Source organism: Sabethes cyaneus, chromosome 3 (genome assembly GCF_943734655.1).
Source record: "Sabethes cyaneus chromosome 3, idSabCyanKW18_F2, whole genome shotgun sequence".
In the NCBI taxonomy this organism is placed as follows: Eukaryota; Metazoa; Arthropoda; class Insecta; order Diptera; family Culicidae; genus Sabethes; species Sabethes cyaneus.
In genome coordinates, this window is record NC_071355.1 from 37,653,916 (window position 1) to 37,681,711 (window position 27,796).

General features: G+C 41.0%; 1 protein-coding gene across 2 annotated transcripts; it reads left to right on the forward strand.

The window, feature by feature from the left end:
* Positions 1 to 3,469: 3,469 nt before the first annotated feature.
* On the forward strand, positions 3,470 to 27,762 carry LOC128743959 (nuclear RNA export factor 1). 2 transcript variants are annotated; one of them, XM_053840675.1, is made up of 6 exons: positions 3,470 to 4,052; positions 22,594 to 23,450; positions 23,512 to 23,621; positions 25,887 to 25,923; positions 25,987 to 26,397; positions 26,457 to 27,762. In XM_053840675.1, exons 2-6 carry the CDS (start codon positions 22,626 to 22,628, stop codon positions 26,898 to 26,900), a joined length of 1,827 nt encoding a protein of 608 aa, XP_053696650.1. In that variant the 5' UTR covers positions 3,470 to 4,052; positions 22,594 to 22,625; the 3' UTR covers positions 26,901 to 27,762. The 2 variants fall into 2 exon arrangements, with proteins under 2 accessions (XP_053696650.1, XP_053696649.1); XM_053840674.1 differs by lacking the exon at positions 3,470 to 4,052 and adding an exon at positions 19,508 to 22,450.
* Positions 27,763 to 27,796: the final 34 nt, after the last annotated feature.

Genomic DNA, 27,796 nt, shown 5'->3' on the forward strand with positions numbered 1-27,796 from the left:
TTTGGGAAAATATCTAAAATATAGAGTGCCATCTGTTGGGTATATTATTAAATTATTCACAGAAGAAGATAACTCAAGCACCAATAAGTGTCTACTACATATCTTAATATATATAATTGAAAAAGCAAGCAAACATAGAACAAACCAAGCGTCGCCTGCAGTGGAATACAGCAGATTACATTACACTGGCCTAGCCGTTACTGTGTATACTTAGGCCACGTAAGCGAACTGCAAATAGGATGTGGCACAAGACTGCATACCATCGTCGGCCGATACGTGTGTGTCACACATTTAGCACGTACCCATTACAACGTGAAGTAAAATATTTTCCTCGTTACCAGTTCTAACCGGTACTAGTATACTGTGCAGCCGATATAGGGCAGATTGTTGTTGATAAAGTTGGGTGTGAGTGAGCAGCTCACTGCACGGATGCGGCTCATTTGCCAACCATGAGAAATCAGATAACGCCATGCCATCGCATATATTTCTGTACATATTTATTAACATGGTACGGGTACCACAGGCACCAGGCAGTACTAGACAGCCAGAGAAGGTCAGGCCCCCCGCGGTGAAGCTTTGCGCCTATCAGGATTGAATTTCACTACAATTAAGCACTGATGAGGTTAGACAAATCCTGATTGCAGCCTGGTTTCTATGAAGTATCATGTGAAAGATTATTACTGAGTGCAATCAGGAGAGATAGGTTGACCTTAAGCAAGAAAGGTTTGAAGAACCGATAATCTCGTAACAAACAACTGAATGTTGATACAAATTACAATGTGGTGTTATGTATGAAAATAGTTACGATTTTTCAGAGAAACAGTGTGTAGTGAGTAGTGACATAAACACTGTATTCGTTTCATTGGCCACATTAAGCTAGCATTTAAAATGTTCTCGTTTGCGGGGGGATTGATTTTTCACATAAACATGCAACATCCAACTCAGCAAATCAAAGGAAATTTGTAAGTCAAACACATTTTCTAGAACTGCTTTGAAGGTATGCAAGCGGAATTCCAGAAATGTTTTGAGATATTTACTTTATTTGATAAACAGAAACTTTAATCTTTGTTTGAAAATGTCAGCTTGTATGGAAAACGGAAAATATTCTGGTTCTGCCAGGTTAGTGCTCACACCGTTATGTTAATTATTTGATTCAACTGGTGCGGCGCAGGTTCTGGGTCTGTACAAGAGGTATTGAATTGTGCTTGGGCCCATAACCTTTTCACTCAAGGTTTTTACCTTTGTTATACTATAACAAAGGTTTAGGAATTGGTCGAAAAACACGAAATTGATCCGAGGCCCGGAGGGCCGAGCCACATATACCAATCGACAGGGTTCGACGAACTGAGCAATGTCTGTGTGTGTGTGTGTGTGTGTGTGTGTGTATGTGTGTATGTATGTGCGGGGCGCAACTTTTCTATCGCCTGTTTCTCGAAGATGGCTGAACGGATTTGTTCGCTATTACTTTTGTTTGAAAGGTATTATTGCCTAGTACATCACTATTGAATTGTTTCATGGTCCGACTTTTCGTTTGAAAGTTATAAGCAAAAATGTGAAAATTACGTGACACGATTTTCTCTGGAACCAATTGACCGATTTCAACGATCTTAGTATCGAATTAAAGCTCTTGTTAAGGCTAAATTTTTCGGATAAATTTTATTGAAAACAAACGAGTAGTTTAAAAGTTATGCTTAAAAAACCTGTTTTGACAAGGTAATAATTATCGCCTGTTTCTTAGAGATGGCTAAACCGATTCAGGCGCTTTTAGTCTCATTTGAAAGGTAACATAGCCTAATAGATCACTATTGATTTGTTTTTTGATTGGACGTTTAATTTGAAAGTTATGAGCAATTGAAAACAACACATTAAAATTTACAATAATTTATAACGATTTCAGCTAAGATAGTTTATCTAGTTTGAATTATTTTGGCATCAAATTAGAGATTTTATTGCTGCAAATATATCTGCAAAATTTCAGAAGAATCGGTTTTGCCGATCAAAAGATATTAACCCTCCAACACTCGCGCCAACTTTTGTAATACGGTTACTCGCGCGCACAATGGCCCAAAGCCAAAAAGACATGCGCACTAGAGTTTTGACTGAGAAAACTTGGTTTTAGGTTTATGAAACCTTCGGAAGAATTTCTTGAAATTGAAAGTTCTATCATCTGGTGCAATTTAAATTTTGATTAATCCCCCTAAAAGTGAAATAAAAAAAATATTTTTCTTCAGTTTCAATATAACACATTGATGTGTTCTGCAAAGTTTTAGAACATATTATTACAAGAAATTTTGTTGAACACAGTAACCTTCTATCTATTCAGCGAAGATAGAAAATCTTATTTATTGTTTATGAATTTGTAAAATCAGTATTTTATATTTTAGCTCTTTTTGTAATTGTTGTATGACTTCATGACTTCATGTATTATAAAATTGTAAAATAGTAAAAATACACAACTTTGCTGAATATAGTGTACCTCTATGTTTGTTTGTTTAGGTACTGTAGAACTTTTATTATAAAAAATACCCTAAATTTGACTCCAAATTACTCTACTACCAACAGATAAATTTTAAACATTTTACATTTGCTGATAGTTTTGCTGCATACAGACACCATTTTTCCATATGAAGAAACGAGAGAAAATTCCAGTTGGGATCAATTGCGGTACACTTCACATGCTGATTGCTTCGTTTCTGTGATGTCAGTTTATGCTGAACTATTTTCCCAACAATTTAAAGCATTAATGCATTGAATAATTATGACATTTTCCTCATAACAAGTTTATTGAAGAATATACGTTAGTTAAACAGCGATTTGTAACTTTATAACAATATGGCATTCAAAAACCTACACGTGTTGTACAAAATGCAACAGCGTGAGTAACCGAAGGTTAATAAAAATTGATGAAATTTATTTAAGAAAACTTTATTAATGTCAATCAAAAAGAATGGCATTACAGGAATTTATGCATAGTTCTAAAACCTACAAACTAGACCTATACTAGGCAATGTATATGTTAAATAATAATATTTCCTCTTACAACTTGCTTTTACTTGCACTTACTCAAATTAGTAACAACCAACTTACCCTTACTCAGTAATTTCATGAAAAAAGGATCTATCAAAATTTATAAGTGCTCCTATTTTGTTCAAATTGTGAACACTTATTCAATTTCCAACAATTTTATGAAAACCAACGAACTACGTAACGTTAACCAATAGATGAATTATGTTCCGAAAACGTGTCGATTTCTATCTCAAATAGCAAGTAAGACCGTATAACAAAGGTTCCTTTCACCACTAGGTGGATTAAATCGGGTTTTTCTTGTTCAAACAGACAAAACAAAACTCTGGAAAGTTAATTTTTTGTTGAAGCAATTATCAATCAGAATTGTAATTATTATTAAAATTTAAAGATACGATACACATAAAATGCAAATGTCACCGTCATATATGCTTTTTGATCGATTTACTTATTCTCGTAACGGAACAGTTTTCATTTTGTAATGAAAATAAACCAGTGTCACTGCCATCGCTGAATTGGATCAATTAAAATCAGTAGCGAAGTGTGGTAAACGCGGAAACTGATCAGCTTTCTACAACAGTAAATTGATCAATCCGACCCGGTACATTTCCGTGGAGCCATCGGGCCGCACCCCGGCTCGAATTAGAACGCTGCAATTTGGCTTCTGTGCGTCGATGGCGATGGCGACAGTCAGTAAACGGCAACCGGCAGCCGACAACCGGCGGACACTTCATAATACTACTGCATCATTTCCGCCAGGCGCAATTAATATTTATTAAGTCGCAAACCTCAACCGTCAGGGCGGTGCACGAGACAGCAGCAGCCGCAGCCGCAGCAACAGTGCAGTGCAGTATAGTGGCGGGTATTGACTGACACCAGAGCGACGATACACGATTTCCCATTGGAATGTAAATAAATTTATTCTTGAATATCAGGCGACTGACACTTGACGTCCGCTGTGATTGTCTATAGTGCCTAGTTTTAGCTCGGTGTAACCTAGTCACTAACTAATTGACAATTCCAATTGAGTAAGTGAATGTGATGTAATTTTTAACTATTACATTTTCTTTTTGCAAAGCACATATAAAGCAATTGAACTCTATTTTAGTGGTGAAAATATTTTTGACCTAGGTAAATGTGGCCATACAAGTATAGATTTATCTGGAAAGGTATTTTTTTAATTTTAATGTGGTTTTAACTAGTTGGTCATTCACCAATCTGGAAAGGTACCTGAAATTAAATAAAAAAGAGAACTTTTCCAAATTAAACTCTACTATTTATATTTATTCGCGACAGATACGTATTTCGCCTACGGCTAGCAGTGTTCATCAGTGTCTGTTTTCGAACACAAACAGAGCACAGAAAACAGATGAAGCTTGCAAGTAGTATAAGTAGTAGAATTTAATTTGGAAAAGTTTTTTTTAAATTTAATTTTAGGTTTCGTATTTTACTAGGACGCTCAAAAAACTTCAGTCAATCATGGAAAGGTATACATAAAATTACAGATTCTTGTGATCAAATACAGGTAGGTACAGATTTTTCTCAGTGTCAAAAATTTTTTCTCTCTCTCAGTATTCTAATAAGTAAATTAATTGCGTAAAAATAGGTTCAGTTTCAAGTCCAGTTTTAAATTAAATTTCTAGTTCAGTTTCAAGCCTAATTCAAGCTTAACTTCAAGTTCAAATTCAATTCTAATTTAATGAACAATTATATCCCAAAGGCAATTTCTAGAGAAATTTGAATCCAATTTCAAGTCCAGTTTTAATTCATTTATTGTTTATTGTCTATTAATTAAAAGTTAACAGATTTTTCGATCCTTCTGACTACTTAAAAACCAGTAGGTAGAGTTCTAAATCGGTTTTTCATCACGTTGCGGCTGACGTCAAAGTCGAAGTAGGATTGTAGGACACAAAACAGTTGAAATTCCGTTGTAAGTCGGTTATAGTTAGTAACGAAAGTACTGTAATTAGTTCGTCGGTGCAGTATATGCAAGAAGGTATTGTTCCGCGTTAAGCGAGGCCAAGTTAAGATGTCGAGTTTTTTTAGAATCCAAGGGCAGTCAATCCTGGACGTCAGAACATCTGATACGAAGACGGCTCAGTTACGTCCCGACGTGTTTGCACTTGCAGGGTGTCCAAGTTGATTAATCTGCAGCGCTGTTCGTATCTTGGTAACCGGAGAGGATCATTCCATGAAGTTTATGCAGGCCTTGTCGACAACGATTGAAGCATGCTGTTTGAAAGTCAATTTAAAGTCCAAGAGTACCTCAAGATCCTTGACGCAATCTACACGGCGTAAAGGTACGTTTGATAATCGGTAATTGCATAATCGGTAATTACAGGATTCCGATTTCTCGAGAACGTTATCAATTCACATTTGTCGAGGCTTACTACCAAGCGATTGTGTTTGCACCATCCAGCGAATATCAACAGCTGCTCCTGGAGAGCGAGAGTGCCCGGTGAATCGTTAACATTTGAAAACAGTTTCAGGTCGTCGGCGAACACAAGCCGAGGACCTTGGTCGGTGAGGTCGGTGAAATAAATAACTAAGACCAACGGTCCGAGATGGCCTCCTTGCGGGACTCCAGAAAAAGCGGTTAAAGCCGGTAAGGTGAACCCATTGATAGACACGTTAATAGGACGGTTCGACAGATACGATTTAAACCACTGAAGCAGCGGCCCTCCAATGCCCAGTTTGATGATTCAGCTTGTCGAAAGCGGCGGAAAGGTCAGTGTAGTCAGTGTCAGTTGGCACGATCACAACGGGCTAGTCAGGTTAATGAGAGAATCGCCGAGATTTGGAAAGCTGTCTAGTGCAGTCGATACTTTTGTTTCGGACAGCCTTTCATCGACAAAGACGCTGGAGAATTTCCGCGAGAACAGGTTCCAAGGAACATGGCTGATGGAAGACCGTCGTCTTTCCGTTGAGCACCAACATATTTGTTCTGGACTTGGGGTTGCGCTTCAGTCTACGCTCAACGTTGTTTAAGTATTTGCGGAAGCAGTGTCGGCTTAACTTTTTTTTAGCGTTTGTTGAGAGCCTGATAGTGGTTTCGCAGAGATTGGGTATTACACCTTGAATACCTCCTCAAGGAACCTTTTCTTTCAGATTTAAGGCGCAATGATATAATTTAAAATATATGAGAAGGTCAAGGCGGCAGCATTTACGTTGTTCTCTTCCAAGGCTGCGTTCCAGTCGATACTGTTTAATATACCTTGGATTGCATCAAAATAGGTACGGATGAAATCGTAATAGACGGACAGTGGTGAGTCGGTCGTTTTGCATGGTGTATGTTGATGAATCGGAACATCTTTAACGAGGTGGAGCAGGCGTCAACATACATTCTGGAGACTGACTCTAAACAGTAGCGAAGCAGAGATCCAACCAGCGTCCGTTTTTATTGGTGATTTTGTTAATTTGCTGCACAGTGGCTGTACTATAGCAATCGAACAACTCGGTGGTGATCGGGGGACGAGTTACAGAACTGAAGTCGACGAACAGATAGCCGTTGCCGTGTTCACGCCAATTTATTTATTCGGAGACCGATGCCATATGAGCCTTGAGGAGCACGGCGTCCCTTACTCTATCCGGTGGGAAATAGACAGCGCACAGGTATAAAGAGCGATCAGATAATTTTATAGCCACCCAAACATGCTCAACAGGTAACCAATTGTTGTGTTCTAATACAGAGGCCTTCAGTTGGCGATGAACCGTCACCAAAAAGCCGTCGTCCATTGATTTTCGGCTGTTGTGCGCATTTCGGTCAGTAGTGTTCGACATCGGAACGAAAATTAACGTCCGGGTTCCGGTCCGGTTAAAAATCGGCACGAACTTTGTTATTCCGACTTTATTCCGGTCCGATTTGGCAACGTTCCGGTTCCGAAACCTGAAATCCAAATCGGACCGGAATAAAATCGGAATAAGAAAGTCAGCCGGACCGGAACCCGGACTTTAATTTTCGTTCCGATGTCGTACACTAGTCCGAAGATTTGTGAGGAGCAGGTTCGTTCGTCAAGCCAGGTTTCAGTCAAAACGATTATATCGTATGGATTATTGACACACGCTAGCACCCTACTAGCACAGTTGTTATAAACTAGTTGTGGTAACCGATTTTCGACCAGTTTCAGTCATAAATAGGTTGCAGCAACCAGAAATGACAAAAGAGTGCTACTTGGGCAGATAGTCGTGAACGCTTGTGTTCATTCCGCCTACATTCTGATAGTACACGTGGATGTTTTGCTGGACGTCGCGCGTACTGTTCGGTAACGGGTTGGGTGATCAATGGGTGAGGGCATTTTGTAAGCCCCTTTCGCTACACCAACACGCAGGCCTGGGACGACTGATGAGCGGTGGCAGGAAAGACGCGACTGCGGCGGGGGCTTCCATAGTGCCACTGTCGGTACATCCCGGTGTCCTATCGACTCCAAGTATCGGCAATGCATCGTTCGGGTAGTTATTTTCCACGTTGCTAGCTGTGACAACTCCGCAGTTTCGCTCGGAGGCTGAAGTACACGGCGGATGGCAGTTTGAGTGAGCGCTGGGAGCAGAGACTCGATGACAAGGGATGTCGCTGCAGAAGCCATTGCTATGGATGGAGAGAACATCGGGAAGCGAGGATGGACTATAAAATTGGTACTTGTCTGAGAAAGCAAGTTGGAAACCCTCATCACCGGTATCGAGCACAGGAACGGTGAATGTAACATGGAAGCGACTGATGACATAATCGACGGGACAGCGATGCTCGACTGTGACGGACGGGTTGAGGGTTTCCATCATACTTTTGGGCGTGCGTTCCGTTGATGCAGAAATAGAAGCGTGGACAAGAATGATACTTGCCATCAGTCTGGTTCTGGAATTGTGAGGTACGTGCTGCTCGAGCCAAAGATGCTGATACCAAGTTCCGGAAGCCCTGTTCTCTAAACCCACACGCAGCGCCGGGACGACTGTTGTACGCTGGCGGCAATAGATCGATTGCGGCGTGGGGGGTTGAGGGCTTCCGAAGTACTAAAGTCGTTGTGTCCCAGCATCCAGTTCGTCCTGCATTTGGACTCGAAGACCCTGTTGGCAACGATCCCGTCTCTGTTAGAGGACGAACCCACCCCAAACACACTGTATGTATATGTAAATAGTGTTTGTTGATAAAGAGCACTTCAAAACTTATCAAATTCATAAAAAAGCCTTAACCTATTCTTAAGAGAAGTCAAAAAAATATTGGGTCGAAAAAGTTTCCAATAATTTTTTTTAACCATTTTTATGACTCATTCATCTTACAAAGAAAATATGCATCTATTTTCTTCTAAACCAACTTAAATACAAGCGAAGGTGTACGTTTGATGTTTATAGTAAGATTGGAGGCGTTATTTACATTAATTTAAAAACAATCAAATTTTCTCAACCTGTAACAGACATGACACATGAACTCACGCTTTCCCAACAATGACAAATTGGTCAGACACGTAATCAGCCACGTAATACAGTCCTTCGACTTTTAGTAGAGTTGCCAGTCTTCTTGATGGAGTGGTTTTGATAAAAGCTAATAATAGTTAAATTCTAGCTAAAAGGTTGTCTCCCTCACATGAAGTACTAAAAGGCTGTGTTTAACTGCTTTCTACTTGGTTTCATTTGTTTTAAGATGAATCAACCAGTTAATAGGTAGGGTATGTTGTTGCTTCGTCGTAATTACCTATTCCCGTCCTATCCGACACAAATCATTAAAAATATCAGCATTTTTATGACACACAATGCAAAACTGGTTATTCTCTAATATTTTAGTTTGTTGTCTATCATACGTGATCAATCAAAGTGAGCTGAGATCTATTTAAATTCTGTTTATTATTAAAGAAGTTCTACCAGCCAAATTTCCTACGTTTTTTCGTGCGACGAAGAAAAAAATGTCGACAAATCTTTTTAATTTCCGTCATTCATAAACGAAAATAACTCACGCAAGGCATTGTCGCTATTCTACAGCCAGTAAAACTTGCCTGACTTGCAGAAATTTTGCAGAATAACATTTGTCATGCCGTACTACACAAATACATGCATGTTTGCTTCGTAGACATTGTTTTGATTTTTAGTTCGGACGATGAAAAATTTTGATGGACGGTAAATTTTAAAATGGTACGACGAATTTAAGAAATAAAGTCAGTTGCGTAATTTCAATAATATGCTTTCATAATCGCTTTTCAGTGATTTCAAAGTTCACGGATCGGAAGGTAAGTGTGTTTTAGTCAAATCAGCACAAGAACTTTTGGAGTATTCATTAAATCTATGCAACACATGACGAAAATTAGAATGGCTTTACTTGTTACGACGGGAATTAGAAATAAACCCTACCAGAACCAAAAGTACCAAAACCAATGAGTGGGAAATGTACGTAGTTTGACAGTCATACTACCCCTCTGGTGAACATTAGCGCCACAGACATACTGACATAGCTCTTTGAAGAAAATCGAAAAAAATAATAATCGACACGCATTTTTCGCCATGATTAGGCTTCGTACACAAATTACGTAACGCTTAGAGGGGAGGGAGGGGGGTCGAGTTGGCGTTACTTGTTGTTACATAGGGGGGAGGGGGAGTCATGAGAATAGTTACGTAACAAATTTATGAATACCAAAAAGGCAGTTGCCAAATAAGGAAAGGACTTGTTAGAGGTGGAAAACAGTGAATCGGTTTATACTAATGAAAATTATGATACAAAATTATGGTTTGTAGCTGAAGATCTTACTAAATTTCCAGTTATTACGGTTGAAGACCATTTCAGGCTGCCCAGTATGCTTCGGGGTACGATGCTGGCCCAACAAGTCGCCGTATGTTCGAATCTCGGCTGGGAAGTGCTGCTATAGAGCCTATAGGATCGTTGCACTAGCATCGTAATTGTCCTGTACTCTAATAGCCGGTTGCGAAGTCTGTCGATAAAGAAGGGTCAAGTTCTCAACAGGACGTTTATACCCATGGCTTTGCTTTTTTTACCATTTCAGCTTAACATGGACCCGATGCCTGATTGTTGTTTTTAATATGAAGCTTGCTAATTTGCTAATCTTGCTAATTTGGTTGAATTTCTTAAAAATTAAAAAAATATGCGGTTCAAGCCGATTTTATTGAATGTTGACGTACGGGGGGGGGGGGGGGGAATGGTTAACGTTACGTAATTTAATGGGGGGTTATGCCAAGCGTTACCTAATGTTACATAGGGGAGGGAGGGGGTAAAAAAACCGGAATTTTTGCGTTACGTAATTTGTGTACCACGCCTTACCAGCATATATGATCGACATACTGAAATATTAAATTACAATAGGGGAGTATACAGACACGAATGCCACAACAGTGGTAAAGTTTCTCAAATTAAATATAATATAATATAATAACAATAGGAGTATCCCCCGAACAAGCAAATATTTTATAAGTATCGCTCTCATTCTTTCATTGAAAAGCGCCAATTTGACGAATACAGAGACATTTTCTACCAACACTAAATTAAAATTTACTAAACTTACTTTATTAAAATTTAAAGTATTTTGCAAACAGTTTTCCCTGTTTCGTTTAAAATCACACCGTGGCATGTAAGGAGACATTCCTTACCAAAATCAAACTTACAATGACCATTACAGAGAGCGAAGAATGGAACAATAAGTGTCATGTGTATTTGTCTGTGGTGTTTCTTACCGATTGAGGGTCACTGACCGATTAATACATTGGAGATTTTAAATAGAAATTCTTCAATTGCAAGTTATCGATTTTTACTCTTGTGCAAGACTACTGACACATTAAATAACTGATTATATAACGGTAGAATGTTCGTTTCGCGATTATACGAGAGACAAATAAACAGTTACTTCCTCATGTCACTATTTGATTTGTTAGTAAACAAAATCTAAATCCGGTTTAGTTGTGATCCAACCGGCGCCACTAACTATATCGCTTTCGCTCAGCCAACCAGCAGAACTGTCTTGTGCGCCAACAAAAGATATTTACCCTTGGGGGAACCTCTATCCAAGGCGTTCGAGAATACAAAACTGGGTAAAAAATACGTGCGTGATATTTTGCACGACAAACCAGAAACACTGACTCTCCCGCTGACGCTAATGCGATTTTCAGTCTCAAGACGTTACTTAAAATAGAAATGTTTTCTTGCTTTCCCTATATATAAACCGTGAATTTCTTGTGACTAGCTCACACAATGAAGGCAAGTACAAGTTTCTCATTTTGCAATAAATTCCGCCACCCACCACAGACAATCGAACATTCATCATTTATTATCGACATTCACAGTAAAGTTCTAGTTAAGCAATTACCTTCATTTCAAGTCAATCAAACGTTACATTCAACGATGTGGTTCTGTCTGAATCGTGACGATCTATCATTCAGTCAGTGACAAGTCTGCCAGATGTTACGTATGGATTAATGCCAACTATTTGCGATATTGTACACACCACGGATTGCTTTAAGCTAGTACGTACTAGTACAGGCAGCTCAGAAGACGTCAAAACGCCGCACAATACGATCATTATTCACCATCGCCTGACCACTAGCAGTAGGTTGACCAGTCGGTTTGATTGGAACATAAATGGATTTCTTTTAATTAGTCTAACTTTTTATGACTAGAAATTCCTTCGACTAGACAATCTTTGCCAAAAAGATGAATAAAGCTCATAATTTGATTGATAGATGACATTACCGGCAAAGGTGTCTCGGTTTTCGGTTTACAACCTCTCTCCTTACTTTACCTACCTCAAAAAACTAAACGATTTATAACAAGATTACTTTATTTCACGATTATCTTCCCATCTTCGCAGGCACTGAAGCGAATTTCAAAACAATTTTATTTTTAAACGAACACAAGATTTACGCCAAGTGCCAAGTTTGCTGACGATCGGCGCCATTCAGTCGCCATCTTAATGTCCCATTCTTAGTGTACCGGATGACGTTGATCGGATCAACGGCAAAAAATGACATCACGATTTGCGTTCGCATTGTTTCCTCTCGAACCGGTAGATCGCAGTGTGCAGTTCAACCAATCCAGCTTGATCCTTCCCGCAGTGACCCAATTAGGTGAAACACGCTACGCGATGGGATGATGATTCACGGGACAACCGCGATCATCCATGAAAGCCAAACAAGCGGAAACGTCAGCCTGATATATGGACAATTAATTGGAAAGGTCAAGCACAGCCGTTCAAGATCTTCAGACTCTGTACGATTAATTTGAGAAAAATCGAGAAATAATTTTTTTGCAGTTTATAAAAATAGTCGCAAAAATTTCTTTTTGCACGAACATGAATTTGCCCGGGGTGTTGAAGGCCGGATGATCAAATGGGAACCGTATTGAACTCGAATGAAAGTAGGTATATATTCGAGCGTACGTTGGGTACACCGAAAATGCCGAGCAAGAAAATCGTGGGAAATTTTTGCCATGTGTGACGGCGATCAAGAGTAGGAGGGGCAGTTTTAATTTTGCCAACTGCACCAAATGAAATTTATCCGTAAAAGAAACCCGAAACTAATCGGTTAATCTTGCTCATTAAAACTAGTACCGCTGAAACGTGCCATTTGAGCGACACGTGCCGCAAAACACAGCTGTGCAAAACGGACGTCCGTAAGTTCTAAAATTTGCCATTAATATTCACAAAAATTACGTTCATATTCATAGAAAAAATATAACTTTATCACAAAACAACAGTTAATCTGGGTGGTTTCCAACTTATTCGTTCAGCTCGATTAAGCAATCCTTCCCTCTGTTGGCACCGGCCGGTCGAGAAATATTATATTCCTCAAACTAAGCATCGCACAATTTATCAGAAATTACGCAAGCTCATAGAAAGTAAACAACAGCCAACCACACCCCCACGAAAATGTGGGTAGATGGGTATGTATTCCAACCAAATTAGATCAAATTTCGACACTACGCAAATTGCGCACCAAACCAGCCAGCAGGGAATACGTGAACCCACGTATGGCTTAGAGTACATCAGTACCGGCGGGAGCTTCAGTATTTTTCACGCCGAAAATGTAGCCAATGCCAGAAAATAAACTGTCTTAAAGGTCGGGTTGTTTGGCGAAGCCGGCTTGACCACGCTTGATATGGTTTTGACGAAAACGTCCAATGAATGACTTTGTTTGACCGTTGAAAAAAATGGAAAGTTTAATGTTTATTTATAACTGATTCAGTACATTTATAACTGCATGACTTCTGTGGTTCACATTCGAGAGATTTCAGAGGAATGCTTTGATCTGGAGAATCGAGTAATCGTAGGATGGCGAATCTGTTATTACTTATAACAAAAATATTGGCAAGTTAGGCTGAAAATTCCGGACTTTCGGTTGCAATTAGCTTTAAAATCATAGTTGCAATTAGACCAGAAATTAGACTTAGAACTGGACTGGAATTAAAGTTGAATTTGAAGATGAAATCGAACACTGACACAGATTAAATAGGCCATAGATTAGGCTTGAATTTGGACTAACTAATTTGGGCTTGAAGCTTTATTTCAAATAAAACTGGAAATTGCACCTAAAATTAAGTTTGAAATTGAACTTAAATTTGGAGTAATTTAGACTGGAAGTTTTACTTGAAATTATGCTTGAAATTGAAATTAAAATTGGCATTGAAATTGGACGTGAATTGTACTTAAATTAGACTTGAAATTAGGCCTAAAATAAAACAATCCAACTGCAAAATGGAACTTGACATTGAATTAAATTTGAAATGGACATACTTGGACATGAAATTAGACACGAAGTTTTACTTAAAATTAGAATTACCATTCGTCTTATTCTCTTACTCATCTTACCTCTTTTCTGTTTCTTTCCTTTCTCTTTCATAGTCTCGTTTTTCCACTTTTTACTATTTTACTATTTCCGTCTTCGCCCGTTGGTAAACGGCTGGATAATGCGGAATATAGACCCCATAGTGGTCGTTAGCCTCTTATCCAGCCACTCCGATCCCGACCTCCTCGTGGTACCAGCCGGAATACGAGCAACCTTAGCGGAGATCGGGTAACCAACCCCGGTGGAAACTAAGGTCGTATACTAACCGGGAAGGAGGTAGTGAGTCTCGGCACTATAAGATGGCAGCCCCATCACGAGACTCGGTAGTGTTGCCCCAGTACGGCTACACACCTAAACAACACAAACTAACAACATTCAAGCATATACGGAGCGGAATATTCGGCATCGACCTAGGCGACGGAATAAGGACGACGAATGGAGACTCGGGACTTGGAACTGCAGATCGCTAAATTTCGCAGGTTGCGAGCGGGTGCTGATTGAACAGCTGGAACCCCGCAAACTCGGCATCGTAGCTCTGCAGGAAATCTGTCGCAAAGGAGAGAAGGTATGGAAGATCCGTGGCGGAAAGGCCCAGTTTTACCAGAGCGGTGGCGCTACCAACGAACTGGAGACGGGCTTTGTAGTGCTGGGCGGAATGCAGGATCGCGTGATTGATTGGAAGGCGATCAACGAGAGAATGTGTGTATTGAGGATAAAGGGCCGTTTCTTCAATTATAGCATCATTAACGTGCACTGCCCGCACGAAGGTAGACCCGACGATGAGAAAGAAGCGTTCTACGCGAGGCTGGAGGCTACGTACGACAGCTGCTCGTCACGGGACATCAAGATCGTCATCGGGGATATGAACGCCCAGGTCGGTAGGGAAGAAATGTATAGACCGGTGGTAGGACCCCATAGCCTGCACACCGACACAAACGATAACGGCCAACGATGTATAAACTTCGCAGCTTCCCGAGGCCTGGTGATCCGAAGCACCTTTTTCCCATGCAAGGATATCCACAAAGCCACCTGGAGATCACCTGACCAATGTACAATGAACCAAATTGACCACGTTCTCATAGAGGGCCGGTTCTTCTCTAACATCACGAACGTACGCTCCCATCGGGGTACGGATATTGATTCTGACCATTACCTAGTAGCAGTACATGTGCGCTCAAAGCTGTCCACCGTATACCGGACACGTCAAAGCCGCCCTCCTTGGCTGAACATCAGGCAGCTAGACAACCCACAAGCTGCCGAAAACTACGCGCGAGTACTGAATGAGGCACTGCCTTCTTCCGAGGAGTTAGGTGCTTCAAACCTCGAAGACGGTTGGGGCAGAATACGCTCGGCCATCGGAGAGGCCGCTACCGCGGCACTAGGTATTAAGCCTCGGAGTACACAAAATGATTGGTTTGATGGGGAATGCCAACAAGCGGTGGAAGAGAAAAAAAATGCTTGGAGAAATTATCTAAGTATTGCCACTAGAGAGAACCTGGCCAAGTACCGACGAGCTAGGAACAAGTTGACCACGATCCTGAGGAGAAAAAAGCGCCAAAAGGAGGACAGAAATCGTGAAGAATTGGAGCAACTATTCCGAGCTAATGACACGCGCAAGTTTTATGAGAAGGTGAACCAAACTCGGAAGGGCTACACACCGAAACCTGACATGTGTAGGGACGAGGGAGGGAATCTAATCACAAACAAGGGCGAGGTGGTCGACAGATGGAAGCAGTTCTTCGATGAACACCTCAATGGCGAAGTCGCAGAAGGAGGTGGAACGGAAATTAACCTAGGAGCGCCCATGGAAGATAGTGATGTCCTAGCACCTGATCTCCAAGAAGTCAAACGAGAAATCAGGCTGCTGAAGACCAATAAAGCCGCTGGGAAGGACCGCCTACCGGCAGAGCTTTATAAACATGGCGGAGAAACGCTAGCAAAGGCTCTACACTGGGTTATTTCTAGGATTTGGGAGAAGGAAAAGCTACCGGAGGAATAGATGGAAGGAGTGGTTTGTCCCATCTACAAAAAGGGTGATCGGCTAGACTGCTGCAACTATCGTGGTATTACGCTGGTAAACGCCGCCTACAAGGTACTCTCCCAGATCCTGTTACGCCGGCTGTCACCGATAGCACAAGGTTTCGTAGGGAATTATCAGGCGGGTTTCATGGGGGCTCGCGCAACTGCGGACCAAATTTTTACTATCCGACAGATCTTGCAGAAATGTCGGGAATACAATGTGCCCACGCATCACATCTTTATTGATTTCAAAGCAGCATACGATACAGTCGATCGAGACAATCTATGGCAGATAATGCACGAATACGGTTTTCCGGACAAACTGACGCGACTGATCAGAGCTACATTGGATCGAGTGATGTGTTTCGTACGCATCTCTAGGACACTCTCGAGTCCCTTCGAGACGCGACGAGGGTTAAGACAAGGTGACGGTCTATCCTGCATGCTGTTCAACATCGCTCTTGAGGGGGTGATCCGACGAGCGGGCATCGAAACGAGAGGCACGATTTTTACCAAGAGTAGCCAACTTCTAGGCTTTGCAGATGACTTCGATATCATTGCCAGGAACTTTGCGACGGCGGAGGCAATCTACGCCAGACTGAAAGTGGAGTCTAGGAGAATTGGGCTAAAAATAAATGCGTCGAAGACCAAATACATGAAAGGAAGAGGCTCAAAGGAAACAAATGCGTGCCTCCCACGGACGGTAACCGTTGACGGCGACGAACTAGAAGTGGTAGAGGAGTTCGTGTATTTGGGATCGCTGGTGACCGCGGACAACAAAGTGCTGCGGACGATATTTGGCGGAGTACAAACTGAAAGCGGAGAGTGGTGGAGGCGTATGAATCACGGGCTACAGGCACTGCTTGGGGAGACTCCCATCGTACATCTAGCGAAAGTTAGCAGGCTACGGTGGGCCGGACACGTCGTAAGGATGCCGGACGACAGTGCGACGAAAATAGTCCTCTTCAACAACCCCACCGGCACCAGGAACAGGGGGGCCCAACGTGCACGATGGCTCGACCAGGTCGAAAGCGATTTGCGACTTCTGAGACGACTAGGAAATTGGCGACGAGTGGCCCAAGACCGAGTTGAATGGAGACGATTGCTTGAAACAGCACGAGCCACCCCGGCTCTATGCTGCTGAAGAAGAAGAAGAAGAAGTCTTCGCCCGTTCTGTTTTTGCTTCTTTAGATGTCCCGTTTTCTCTTCTTTTCTGTCATGTTTATTCTATTTTGGCCCTTTACCCTTTGTTCTCCGGTTTTCATTTTCTATCCCCAGTGTTTTGTTATTTTTTCTTCTTTTTGTGTTTCATTCCCATTTCCATTTTGAGATATTTTTCTCGTTGTATGTTCCGTTTGGCCTCTTATTACTGTTTTCCTGGTTTCCTTTATCGATTCTCTCTCTCTCTCTCTCTCTCTCTCTCTCTCTCTCTCTTCTTTTCCGTTTTGGTTTCTTGTCCCGTTTATACTCTTTTTCTCGTTTTTCCACTTTTTACTGTCATGTTAATTTTTCTTCTTTCGCCGTTTCCTCTATTTTCTCTTCTTTTTGTTTTTAGGTCTTTTTAATCCTAATTTTTATCTTTTCTGTTCTATTTTTCGTGTTTTTCTTACATTTTTAGTCTCGTTTTTTGTGTTCTGACCCGTTAAGTCTTTTTATTTTTTTGTTTGGTTTCGTCTGATCATTTTTTCCTCTTATTATGTTTCGTTCTCTCCCACTTGTCTTCGTTTTTCATTTTTTTCTCTCCATTTTCCTCTGCTTCGGTATTTGCTTCTTAATGTTCGTGCATCCGTATTTTCTCCTTTTCTTTTCCTTTTTTTCTATCCACATTTTTTCTACGCACATTTTTTCTTCTTATGTTCCGTTTTTTTCCTTTTCTGTCCAGTTGGTCCCTCATTTTTCGCTTTTTCTCTACCGTTCACCCTTCTTCTCTGTTTAATCTCCTCTTTTTTTCTATTCACTTTTCTTTCTTCCTTTGTTCCGTGTTTTTCCTTTTCTAACTCTATATTTTCTATTTCTAGTTTGTCCCTCATTTTTCGTCTTTTCTCTTCCGTTCGCCCAACTTCTCTGTTCAATCTCCGCTTTTATATGTTGTCTTTCCTTTTTGTCTACCGTTGGCTTCTCTTCCAATTTTTGTCTATTTTCACGTCCCGATTTTCCTCCCATTCACAGTGGACAGAATCGACCGAAAAAACTGAACTTTTTGTTGCTGCTGTTTTCAAGGAGTAGAAAGTGAAAGTTTCTTATGTAAAACATCACGAGAAATCGATTGATGATGGTCGCAATGCGCGGAATTGGCGGGAAGTAGCCCATTTTGCCCCATTCACCCCTATTTTCTAATAGTTTCATCATTCATAGAATCATCTACAAACTCTTTCTAATTTGGGGTTCTGTGGTTAGAGAAGAAAAATAATGTTGTGAAAAAGGTATATGAACAATTTCATTTTAATGCTACATAATCTACAAATATTTTTTACTCCATTTTACTCCAGGTTTCTGTACTACAGGTAAAACGCCAATTCGATACTTTTACCAGAGATTTTCAAGAAAGCATGCTTGTTGGGAAGGTTAGAAAGGTCAGAAGATCGAACGATGATCAAGGTTTTCACAAAAATGTCATGTAAGGGAATGTTTTGCATTGCGTTACCCTACAACTTTTACTGAAATCTGAGAATGTCTGAGAAAGGACCAAATGTAAAAGTGCTCCGATTTCGTTCTAATTTGGTGTGTTTTTTATTAGACGCTTAGAGTGTCCCTTTCTGAGTTAGGGTGGCCACAAAAATCGTCATGCTTTACGATTTTATTTCATTCAAAGCTTCATAACTTTTGAACCACTAAACCGATTTTAATGATTTTGGTTCTAAATAAAAGATATTTCAATCAGCTTTTCAGAAAACATATTCGACTGTTGCTCAAAGCACATCGAACTACACAAATTTTGAAACTTTGAAGAAAGAATGACAAATATGATGATTTTTGAACCCAACCTTACTCAGAAAGAGACACCCTAAGCGTTCAATAAAAATATGGGTCTAAAATTTTTCAACTAGGAACAAACACACCAAATTTGAACGAAATCGGAGCACTTTTACATTTGGTCCTTTTCCTATCAATACATTCTCAGATTTCAGTAAAAGTTGTAGGGTAACGCAATGCAAAACATTCCCTTACATTGGTAAAAGTATCGAATTGGCATTTTTCCTGTGGAACAAAAACTTTGAGTAAAATAGGGCAAAACAGGCTACTAGATTATCTTGCATTGAAATAAAATTGTTCATATACCTTTTTCTAACATTTTTCTTCTTTTCTAACCATAGAATATCAAATTAGAGAAAATTTGTGCATGATAAGGATGAACCCCTTAAAAACAGCGGCAACAAAAAATTCCGTTTTTTCGGTCGATTTTGCCCACTGCGCATTGTGTCACAGTTTCTCTTTTTCATGGGAGTCTTTTCCTATCTCTCACGTTTTTTCTTTTTTCTATCCCGTTTATCCAGTTTTAGTAACGTTTTCTCCCGTGCCCTTTTCCATTTTTTCTTCCCAACCTGCAAAAGATCCATCTGTGAATATGCTCGTATGGCGTACTGTTTGGTTCATGAGATATCATGAGAATTTTTGAAATATATAGGGTAAGAAACGGATTAATCGGGGATCGCCTATTTTAATCAGTTAAACATAAATGCGCAGTATTTTGTTCATATTTTCCAAATCTTTAAGCTGTACGCACCACACAAGAAACATTGATTCACGTTCTGACAGCGCAGTTTTACAAGCGCAAGCAGTTTCGAATTAAAACGTCACTTTTCTGTACGGAATAATATCTGATTCGAATATTACCACAAGAAAAAAATGACAGATAGTAGCTTGCTTTGCAGTTATCAAAATTTCTTTGGTAAATAACTTGGTAAATTCTTGAACTGTTTTCTTTTCAGCTGGGTACTTAGCTTTAGATAAGAACATCATCTTGAATCACGTAACCACAGACATAACACTCGTTTTTCATTCCTCGCATCGATTAAACCGTCATTTAAAATTAGGGCTTAGTCGGCAATGTCTCCGTTTTGGTAAAAGTGGCGCTTTTTAACGAAAGAAGGTGAATGCTTCGACAACATTGTATAAGTATACAGAACTATGATTAAAAGCTTATGCGGACGTACCCTTCATCTTTTTCATCACCACCTGGTATGCACCGCCCCAGGGGTTCGAATCCGCGTCGCGGCATAGCTCCTGAAAACAGGATTTCTTGCTACGCCTAACTTCCTTGTTGAGCGCCAACCTGGCTGCTCTAAGTTCGACCTCCCGAGCTTCAGCATCTGCATCGGTCCGGGCCCTCTGCGCTAGCCTTCTCGCTCTGTGGCACTCCACTCCAGGGAGCTGGCAATGGCTCCACCAGTATACCGAGCGACGACTGTTCGTTGGCTGCCCCGTCCTGGGCATAGTGGTATCACATACCCGTACTAGGACGTTGGTCAGCTCACGGGCACTTAGGTTCGAGCGGTTGCTCTCTGCACTGAGTGCTTCAACGAACAGGTCTTTGTCAAAGGACTTTACTTTCCACCTCCTCCCTGTCGACTTCAACCCGCGTGGCTGTAGCATCCGTCGTTCAATCGTGTACCGTATAGCTTGGTGGTCGCTATGCGTGTACTCATCTGACATCCTCCAGCCCATGTTGGCGAGCAACATTGGGCTGCAGAAGGTGATATCGATGATCGATTGTTGTACCCCCCCCCCTACAAAAGGTACTGACGAATCCCACGTTAGCCAGACTTACATCCAGCTTGGACATAGTTTTCAGCAAGATTTGTCCCCTAGGGGTAGTGCACCTGCTACCCCATTCGACAGCCCAAGCATTGAAGTTTCCTCCAATGACAACGGGCTTGCGGCCCGTGAGCTCGTCGGTGAGCACGTCTAGCATCCGGTCAAACTGCTCCGGCGACCACCTAGCTGGAGCGTAACAGCCACAGATCAACGTAACAGCAGACGCCATCGACCACAGCAATCACGAACCCTTCTTGGTTGGACGAAACCTCCTCCTGGATCGGGTATCTACCCATCACAGTGATCGCTGCCATTCGACCCCTGTCGATTACCCAGTTTGTGCCGCCCCGGGGGACCCGGTAGGGATTCGCGATAATGACAATATCGCACCCCGTTTCGGCTGCCGTTTGCCAAAGCAGCTCCTGTGTCGTCTCACAGTGGTTCAGGTTAATCTGTATAACCTGCACCATTATCGTTGCAACCCAGATAACACAAAATCGTAATAGAAAGTGCACAATAAATCGTTTTCATGTCAATTTCACATTGGAATTGTATAATGATTAGAGTATGTCAAACCGAAGTGAACAATAAGTTGTTTTGCAGTCGTGCGTGTCTTCATATACAATTCATGACTGTGAATTATTGCGACATTTGCCCCTATTTAGACTTCCCCGATTTACACGATTATCACAGTCGAATCTCGCACACGTTTTCGCTCAAAGAAAATGAAGTGAAAAAGAAGGGGAAGAAGGAAAAAGAAGTCAAACTCATTAGTAGATAAAACAAAAAGCCACTCTAGTGTCAGATTAACAGTGCAAAATGTGGTACGTTGCATTAAATGATTATCACAGTAGTCTAAATAGTCATAAAAGGGGCAATATAAAGCAGTATCCACCTTTTCGCGTGCTTAATGGCGGCTATCAGGTACACTTTTCGACAACGTTTATTTGCTTTTAAGAACCCCGCTCACGTAGGCTTGAAAGTTCTACAACAACAATCAAGGCAGGAAATATCAACTTGACGTGAATAAAGTTACCAAAGCTATGCTAACGTTTTCCGAAAGTTGTACCCACTAGCCGCCATTACGCACGCGAAAAGGTCGATAGACGATTGCAATATTTGATTATATCTTAATCATATATTGTCTTGAGGTTTCAGTGCGAGTTAAAATCGAAGTCTACTTTTATCTTGACAAAAGTAAAACTATACTTTGCGAAATTTTTATAGCATGTCTGTATAAAATCTGTAGTCAAAAATATGTCTGTATCAGAAAATGAAAAGTCTGTATCATACAGATTACAGATCAGGCAGATCCCTGATTAGGACTACTAACATTGCCACACCTGTATATACCACATTAGGGTTTCCCGACAACGCGATTATTCACCTGCACGCACGCAGCCAGTAGTTCATTTATGGCCGAAAATTCATTTTCAATTATCAACAGAATCCACCTCTCTGCTAAAGCTTTGTATTGCGTTATACCTAAGTGCATGCACGTTTTGGGAGTCAACGGAGTCACTTCCGTAGAGAAAGTTTGTTATAATAATTCGTTCATTTAAATGTCATTTTAGTTTTTGAGAATATTACTTTAGTAGTTTTGTATTTTCTGGCACCATTGCATACAGCTGACAGATAGTACGGGCTCATCGAGTTCATGACATGAATGTTCCGTATCGTTCAGTGCGTAACCCTATTTTACTGCGATCTGGTAAACGTTGGTTTTCTTGTGGGGTTAAAAGAAAAAGTGTGTTTAGTTGATTAAAATATAGTTCTATTTTGCATTCGCACAACTGTGTAATCACAATGTCCATGCGTGGCGGTGGAAAAAATCGTGGTCGAAACTGGAATCAGGGTAGTTCCGGAGGTAGAAAATTTTTCGACGGTAAGTTCGGTTGACCTTGTTTGCGGAGTGCTGCCCTTGCTTTGCTTGCGTTTGCAAATCGCCATTTTGATTAATGTGCAGGATCGTGGGGTGATATTTTGATTTTCCTGATTCGGGTTGTTTATTTCTTGTGGTTTCGGCAGGTGGAAATAATTACTCGGAACATGATGACCGAATGGACAAAAATCGCGATCGGAAAAGTGGCGAAATCAAGCGACGAGTTAGTTTTAAACCGTTCAACGGAGGCCGAAATAAGGGTGGTCCCGGTGGTCCGGCAATTTCCAATATCAAAATTCGTGCTCACCTGGAGGATGACGAAGCGATGGCCGGTGATGGATTTGAGGGTGGCGAACGGAAAGTTTTCTACAAAGGAAACAATAAAGGTTTCAATCAACGCCGGGGATCGCCAATTCCGCGCGGTAGAGTAATAAACAAAAAAAGACTGATTAGTGGTCCTACCAGTTGGTTCGAGATCAAAATTCCGTTCGGCCACAAGTACGATAAGGATTTCATCCTGCGGTCATTGCTGAATTCCATCAAGCCGGAAATTTTCATCCCACACTATTGGAAGGTGGAAGATACGGCGGTCAGTTTTTACATAGAAGATTTTCCGGCGGCGGAAGCCCTGCAGAGAATTGACCGCACGATAGACCTGCCCGATGGCAGGAAGATGATTGTGATCGTTCGCAACAGTACGCCGCAGTTTCAGATCAACGAGCAGCTGAAGGAACGCATGAAGCTGGCCATGGTGAAACGATACAACCCGGCCACGAAGGCGTTGAATCTGGAAAAGTTTCACGCCGATCCGGATTTGAGTGATATTTTCTGTGCACTGTTCCGCCCGCAGCTGCTGCTGGCCGCCCTCGATGTGATAAAGGAAAATATTCCCGATTTGGAAGCTCTGAATTTGAACAACAACAAGCTGCACATGCTGGACCATTTTAAGCAAATGGCAACCAAGATTCCGACGTTGAAGATTCTTTATATGGCAAATAATAAGGTGAGATTTGGTTTGTTAATCAGCTGGTACGGGTGTTTGAATTAAGTTTTCCTTTTTGCAGATCCCATATGTGAATTCCCTGGACAGTTTGAAGGCACTGAACCTGATCGAGATCAACCTGGACGGCAATCCGCTCAAGGATCGTATCAAAGATCAAACCGTTTACGTCAGGTATTTGTTAGGTTTCGTTTGCATCCCGATTACGATCTTCGTCTCTCTTGTTGTCTATGTTCTGTGTTCTGGTTGCGTTCGTTGTAATCATCCCGTTTGCGGCCCCAACGCTGGAGCTGGAACAGGTATTTTGTGCAGTGATGATGATAATGATGAAGATGATGACATGGGATGAGCCGTAAAAGAACGGTACAGACGAGTGTGTTTCGGTAAGACTTTGTCGTTGTCCTCGAAGGTAAAGCGGTGCATAGTGCATGGTGCAGCCCGGTGTGATTCCGCGATACCGAAGGATAACGGACGACAAAATGCTTAAACCATTCGTGAGGCAAAAGTGTACTGTATCATTACGGATTAACCGATGCCGAGCCGAACGCATTTCCAGTTAGGTTGGGAAGATTAGCTGGTAGAAATGTGACATCATCGTTGGCAGAACTGAAATTTGCTTTGCTTTCAGCCAGTTTTTACGGTATAAGTACAAGTAGAGACCCTTGTTTGGACAGTTGGTATGTGAAAATGTGTTAAATACGATTTCGATAGTCTTCATTTAGATAATACGGAGTCTTTTTTCGAATAAATCAAGGCACAACTCCTAATGGTCTCTAATTGTATTCTCTCACAACTTCGATACCATATTTAGAAACATTATTTTTTCCGACATTTTTGCTCGAAAATGTCTAAAATAAAATAATTGTCCCTTGAGGATTCAGGGAATTGTGCAACTGGGTGAATTAAATGCCTCCTACAAATAATTTGAATGGAATTTTCATTTTAAAGCGAAGAGCGCTCAACGAATAGGGTTGAAAACAATAAAAAAGTGTCTTCGAAATGCAAATTTTACTTTTAAACTGTGACAATGAAAAATGATGATTAGGTACAAATGAAAAATGATGGAACATGTAATTTATGAAAATAAATTCAACAGTAGGTTGTTTGTAATTAATTTGTTAGGAAAAATATTTGTAATTCCAAAGGTTTCTAATTAAAAAAAAGCAAAAACAAAATCGAAAAAAAATCCACTGAATTCGATAATCATATCAGCATCTCAAAATAATTGCATCTACTTAAAAAGTATTTGATGTTGTTGCCGATAGAAATCGTTGAATTAAGGGGGACAAGGGAATTTACCGTCAAACGAAATATCTCGGTAGACATGGAGTCTATTTGAATACGGAATAAACCGAAAAGAAAACAGCAGTTTGGCTCTGCCAAGACAACCGTAGCTATGGTTACCACCGGCCGCCGCAATTCTGTGGTCAAACTGCATACAGTCAATCTCAGCCAATGTATTAGACTGATGATACCAAACAGTTTGGTTAGAAACGGATGTCAGTAAAAGCCTGCTGCGACACAATATGCCAGAGGTAGCAATGAACCAAGAGCAAAACCGCGTTTTATATTAGGGTGGTCCTAAAATGGACGAACCAAATGAGCGGTTGTCGCTAACAGTCTGCGAAATGAAACGTGTATTATGCTTGAACAGAACAGTATTCCGGATTTAACTGCATGTGCAATGACATCCGCTACCCATGTGGCATATGGAATTATATGAAAGACACGTGGAATGAAAACAGAATATCTTCTTCAATTGAAAAAGAAAGGTCAACAAGCTTCAAATACTTTACAACAAAATGCAAATTTTGAGTTTGCTAATGAAAAAAAAACAAGAAATTAATGATCAAAAAATTAGAGATCAAAATTGAGAAACCTGAGGAAAGCAGGCACGATCAACAAAAGATAAAAAGATTAAAACCGATGAAAGGGCGAAAAGAAATTTAAAATAATAGAAAGCTTCTGTTAGTTTGTTAAAAACAAACAACAAACTAAGTAAAATAATGAAGTATATCAGTCTTATTCTGTATTCCGATGGTTCGGTTTGTCGAACGAAAGTAGATAGCATTCTCCATTCCGCCAACAAAATAAAATGGGTGAAACAATTCGGTCGAAAAAAGTCGAACGAAATTAAGATCCGACGGAATACAGAATTAGGCTGAATAAGAAAAAAAACCAACATTGTAAAAAACTTGCATTTTGATTTTTTTCCTCTAATGACGTTTGAAAAATTGCGTCTTAGTCCGATTCGATGAGTGCTAGCGCTTTTCTAGAGTACGGGAAACAATACATTACCTTACCCGGCTTTTGTTTGAGCCGATGGGATTTGATTCTCCCAGTTGCACGCTGGCCAGCAACACGTTTTGAGGTGTTGGCTTAACCATTCTAAACAATTGCAGCCACTAACACTTGTCTATTCCTTTGCATATCTTGCAGTGAAGTTCGAAAACGACTCCCGAAGGTCATCAAATTGGTGAGTTATTAATTAATCTATTATTTTTTAGTAACTTAATCGCTTGTTTCTCTTGCTACTTAGGACAACATCGACCTGCCACCACCGATCGGCTTCGACGTAGCCGACGACGACAGTAAACTGCCGTCGGCCAAAGCATCCTTCCTCTGTGACACCGCTGGAGCGGATATTGTGCGCCAGTTTCTGGAGCAGTACTTCATCATTTACGACTCGGACAACCGCCAGCCGCTGCTGGATGCCTATCACGAGCATGCGATGATTTCGATGACTGTCTTCAACAACCCCAGCCAGGGCAGCCAGCAACGGTTGCAAAACTATTTGCCCCACAATCGTAACCTTAGCTTTAAACGGGATCTCGAGACACGATGTCGTTTCCTGAAAATGGGTCGCCTGCCGGTAGTTTCTTTCCTGTCAGAATTGCCCCCCACTAAGCACGACCCACAGTCGTTCGTCGTAGACCTGACACTTTTCACGGTAAGTTCAAAAGCTTTTCACTTTCAACCGTAAAAAATAACTTCTAACCCCCTTTACAGCCCCAACTGATTCTACTAACCGTCACGGGCGTATTCAAGGAGCGCAAGCTGGCCGTCATCAACGAACCCTATCGGTCGTTCCAGCGCTCGCTAGTCATCGTTCCGTCCGGTGGTGGCTTTTGCATACGCAACGAAATGATTCACATCAACAACACAACCCGCATTCAGGACGAAAAGGCATTCAAAGAGATACCGCTGGCAGCGGCAGTCCCGGCAGTCCCGGCAGCAGTTGTGGCCCCCGTTCCAGCCGTTCCGGTTGGTGGTCCTGACGATAACACCAAGCTTCAGATGGTGCAAACGATGGCCGCCCACAGTAATATGAACCTCGAATGGAGCAGAAAGTGTCTGGAGGAAACCAACTGGGACTTCGAGCGAGCCGGGTTCGCTTTTTCCGAGCTGCACAAACAGAACCGGATACCGCCGGAGGCGTTTATCAAACCTTAGTAATCGTTCTACACTCGTTTGGCTGTGACATCGTGGGACCGGTCGTGAGGAGAGGTGAACACAAGCTTCCAGCGATGATATGGATAGGACCAAAAGTTTCACTAAGGAGGAACGCAGGTATTTTTGAGGGAAGGGCGAAACTTGTGCCGTTAGATTTGAATGTGTAATTTGGTTATTGGAATGAGTGTACTGCTGACGTTTATTAAAAAAAAATGAATGAAACGAGAAAAATAATTCTGTTTCTACCTTTCGCTCTGGTTTCGCCATTCCCCCAATAACCTGCCGGTAACGGGAAAATGATTGTTTTACTTAAAAAGTCAGCTGTTTTGGCGATGCAATCAAAAACATTTCCGTGCAAACCACAAAAAATTACAGTACAGTAATTTTAATCATTTAAATGACATAAATAAAAGTTCCGCCCCAAATCGCAGTTCATTTTAAGTGTTTCGCGTGCATTGCTTCCTCCGTTGCGTTAGACTGGCAGGCGATTTTGGACGGAATGTGCCTAGATTTTATTTGATACATTGACGTAAGTTAGTTCTGTAATAGAATCATCAAAAATAAGTTCAGAAAAATCGTAATCGAAGTAATTACTAAGAGAAAGAGAGAGAGGGAGAGAGTTATAGGCGTACAGAAATGATGAACCGATTTTATAAGCAAAAAGTAGAAAAACCGTGCAAACTTTAATTTAAAAGTTGAAACCATTTTTGGTATGTATTCGCTTTACTGTCTGTGCGTTATGTATACTGTCGCATGTGTATTTCTGTACCACAAAAAAAACAACAAAAATGTATATATTATGACCATGATATCTATTGTTTATCTTTATTGTGACTAATCATAGTTTTAAATATTACCAAGTAAAGAAAAAAGTAAAAATATATGAAAAAATGTAA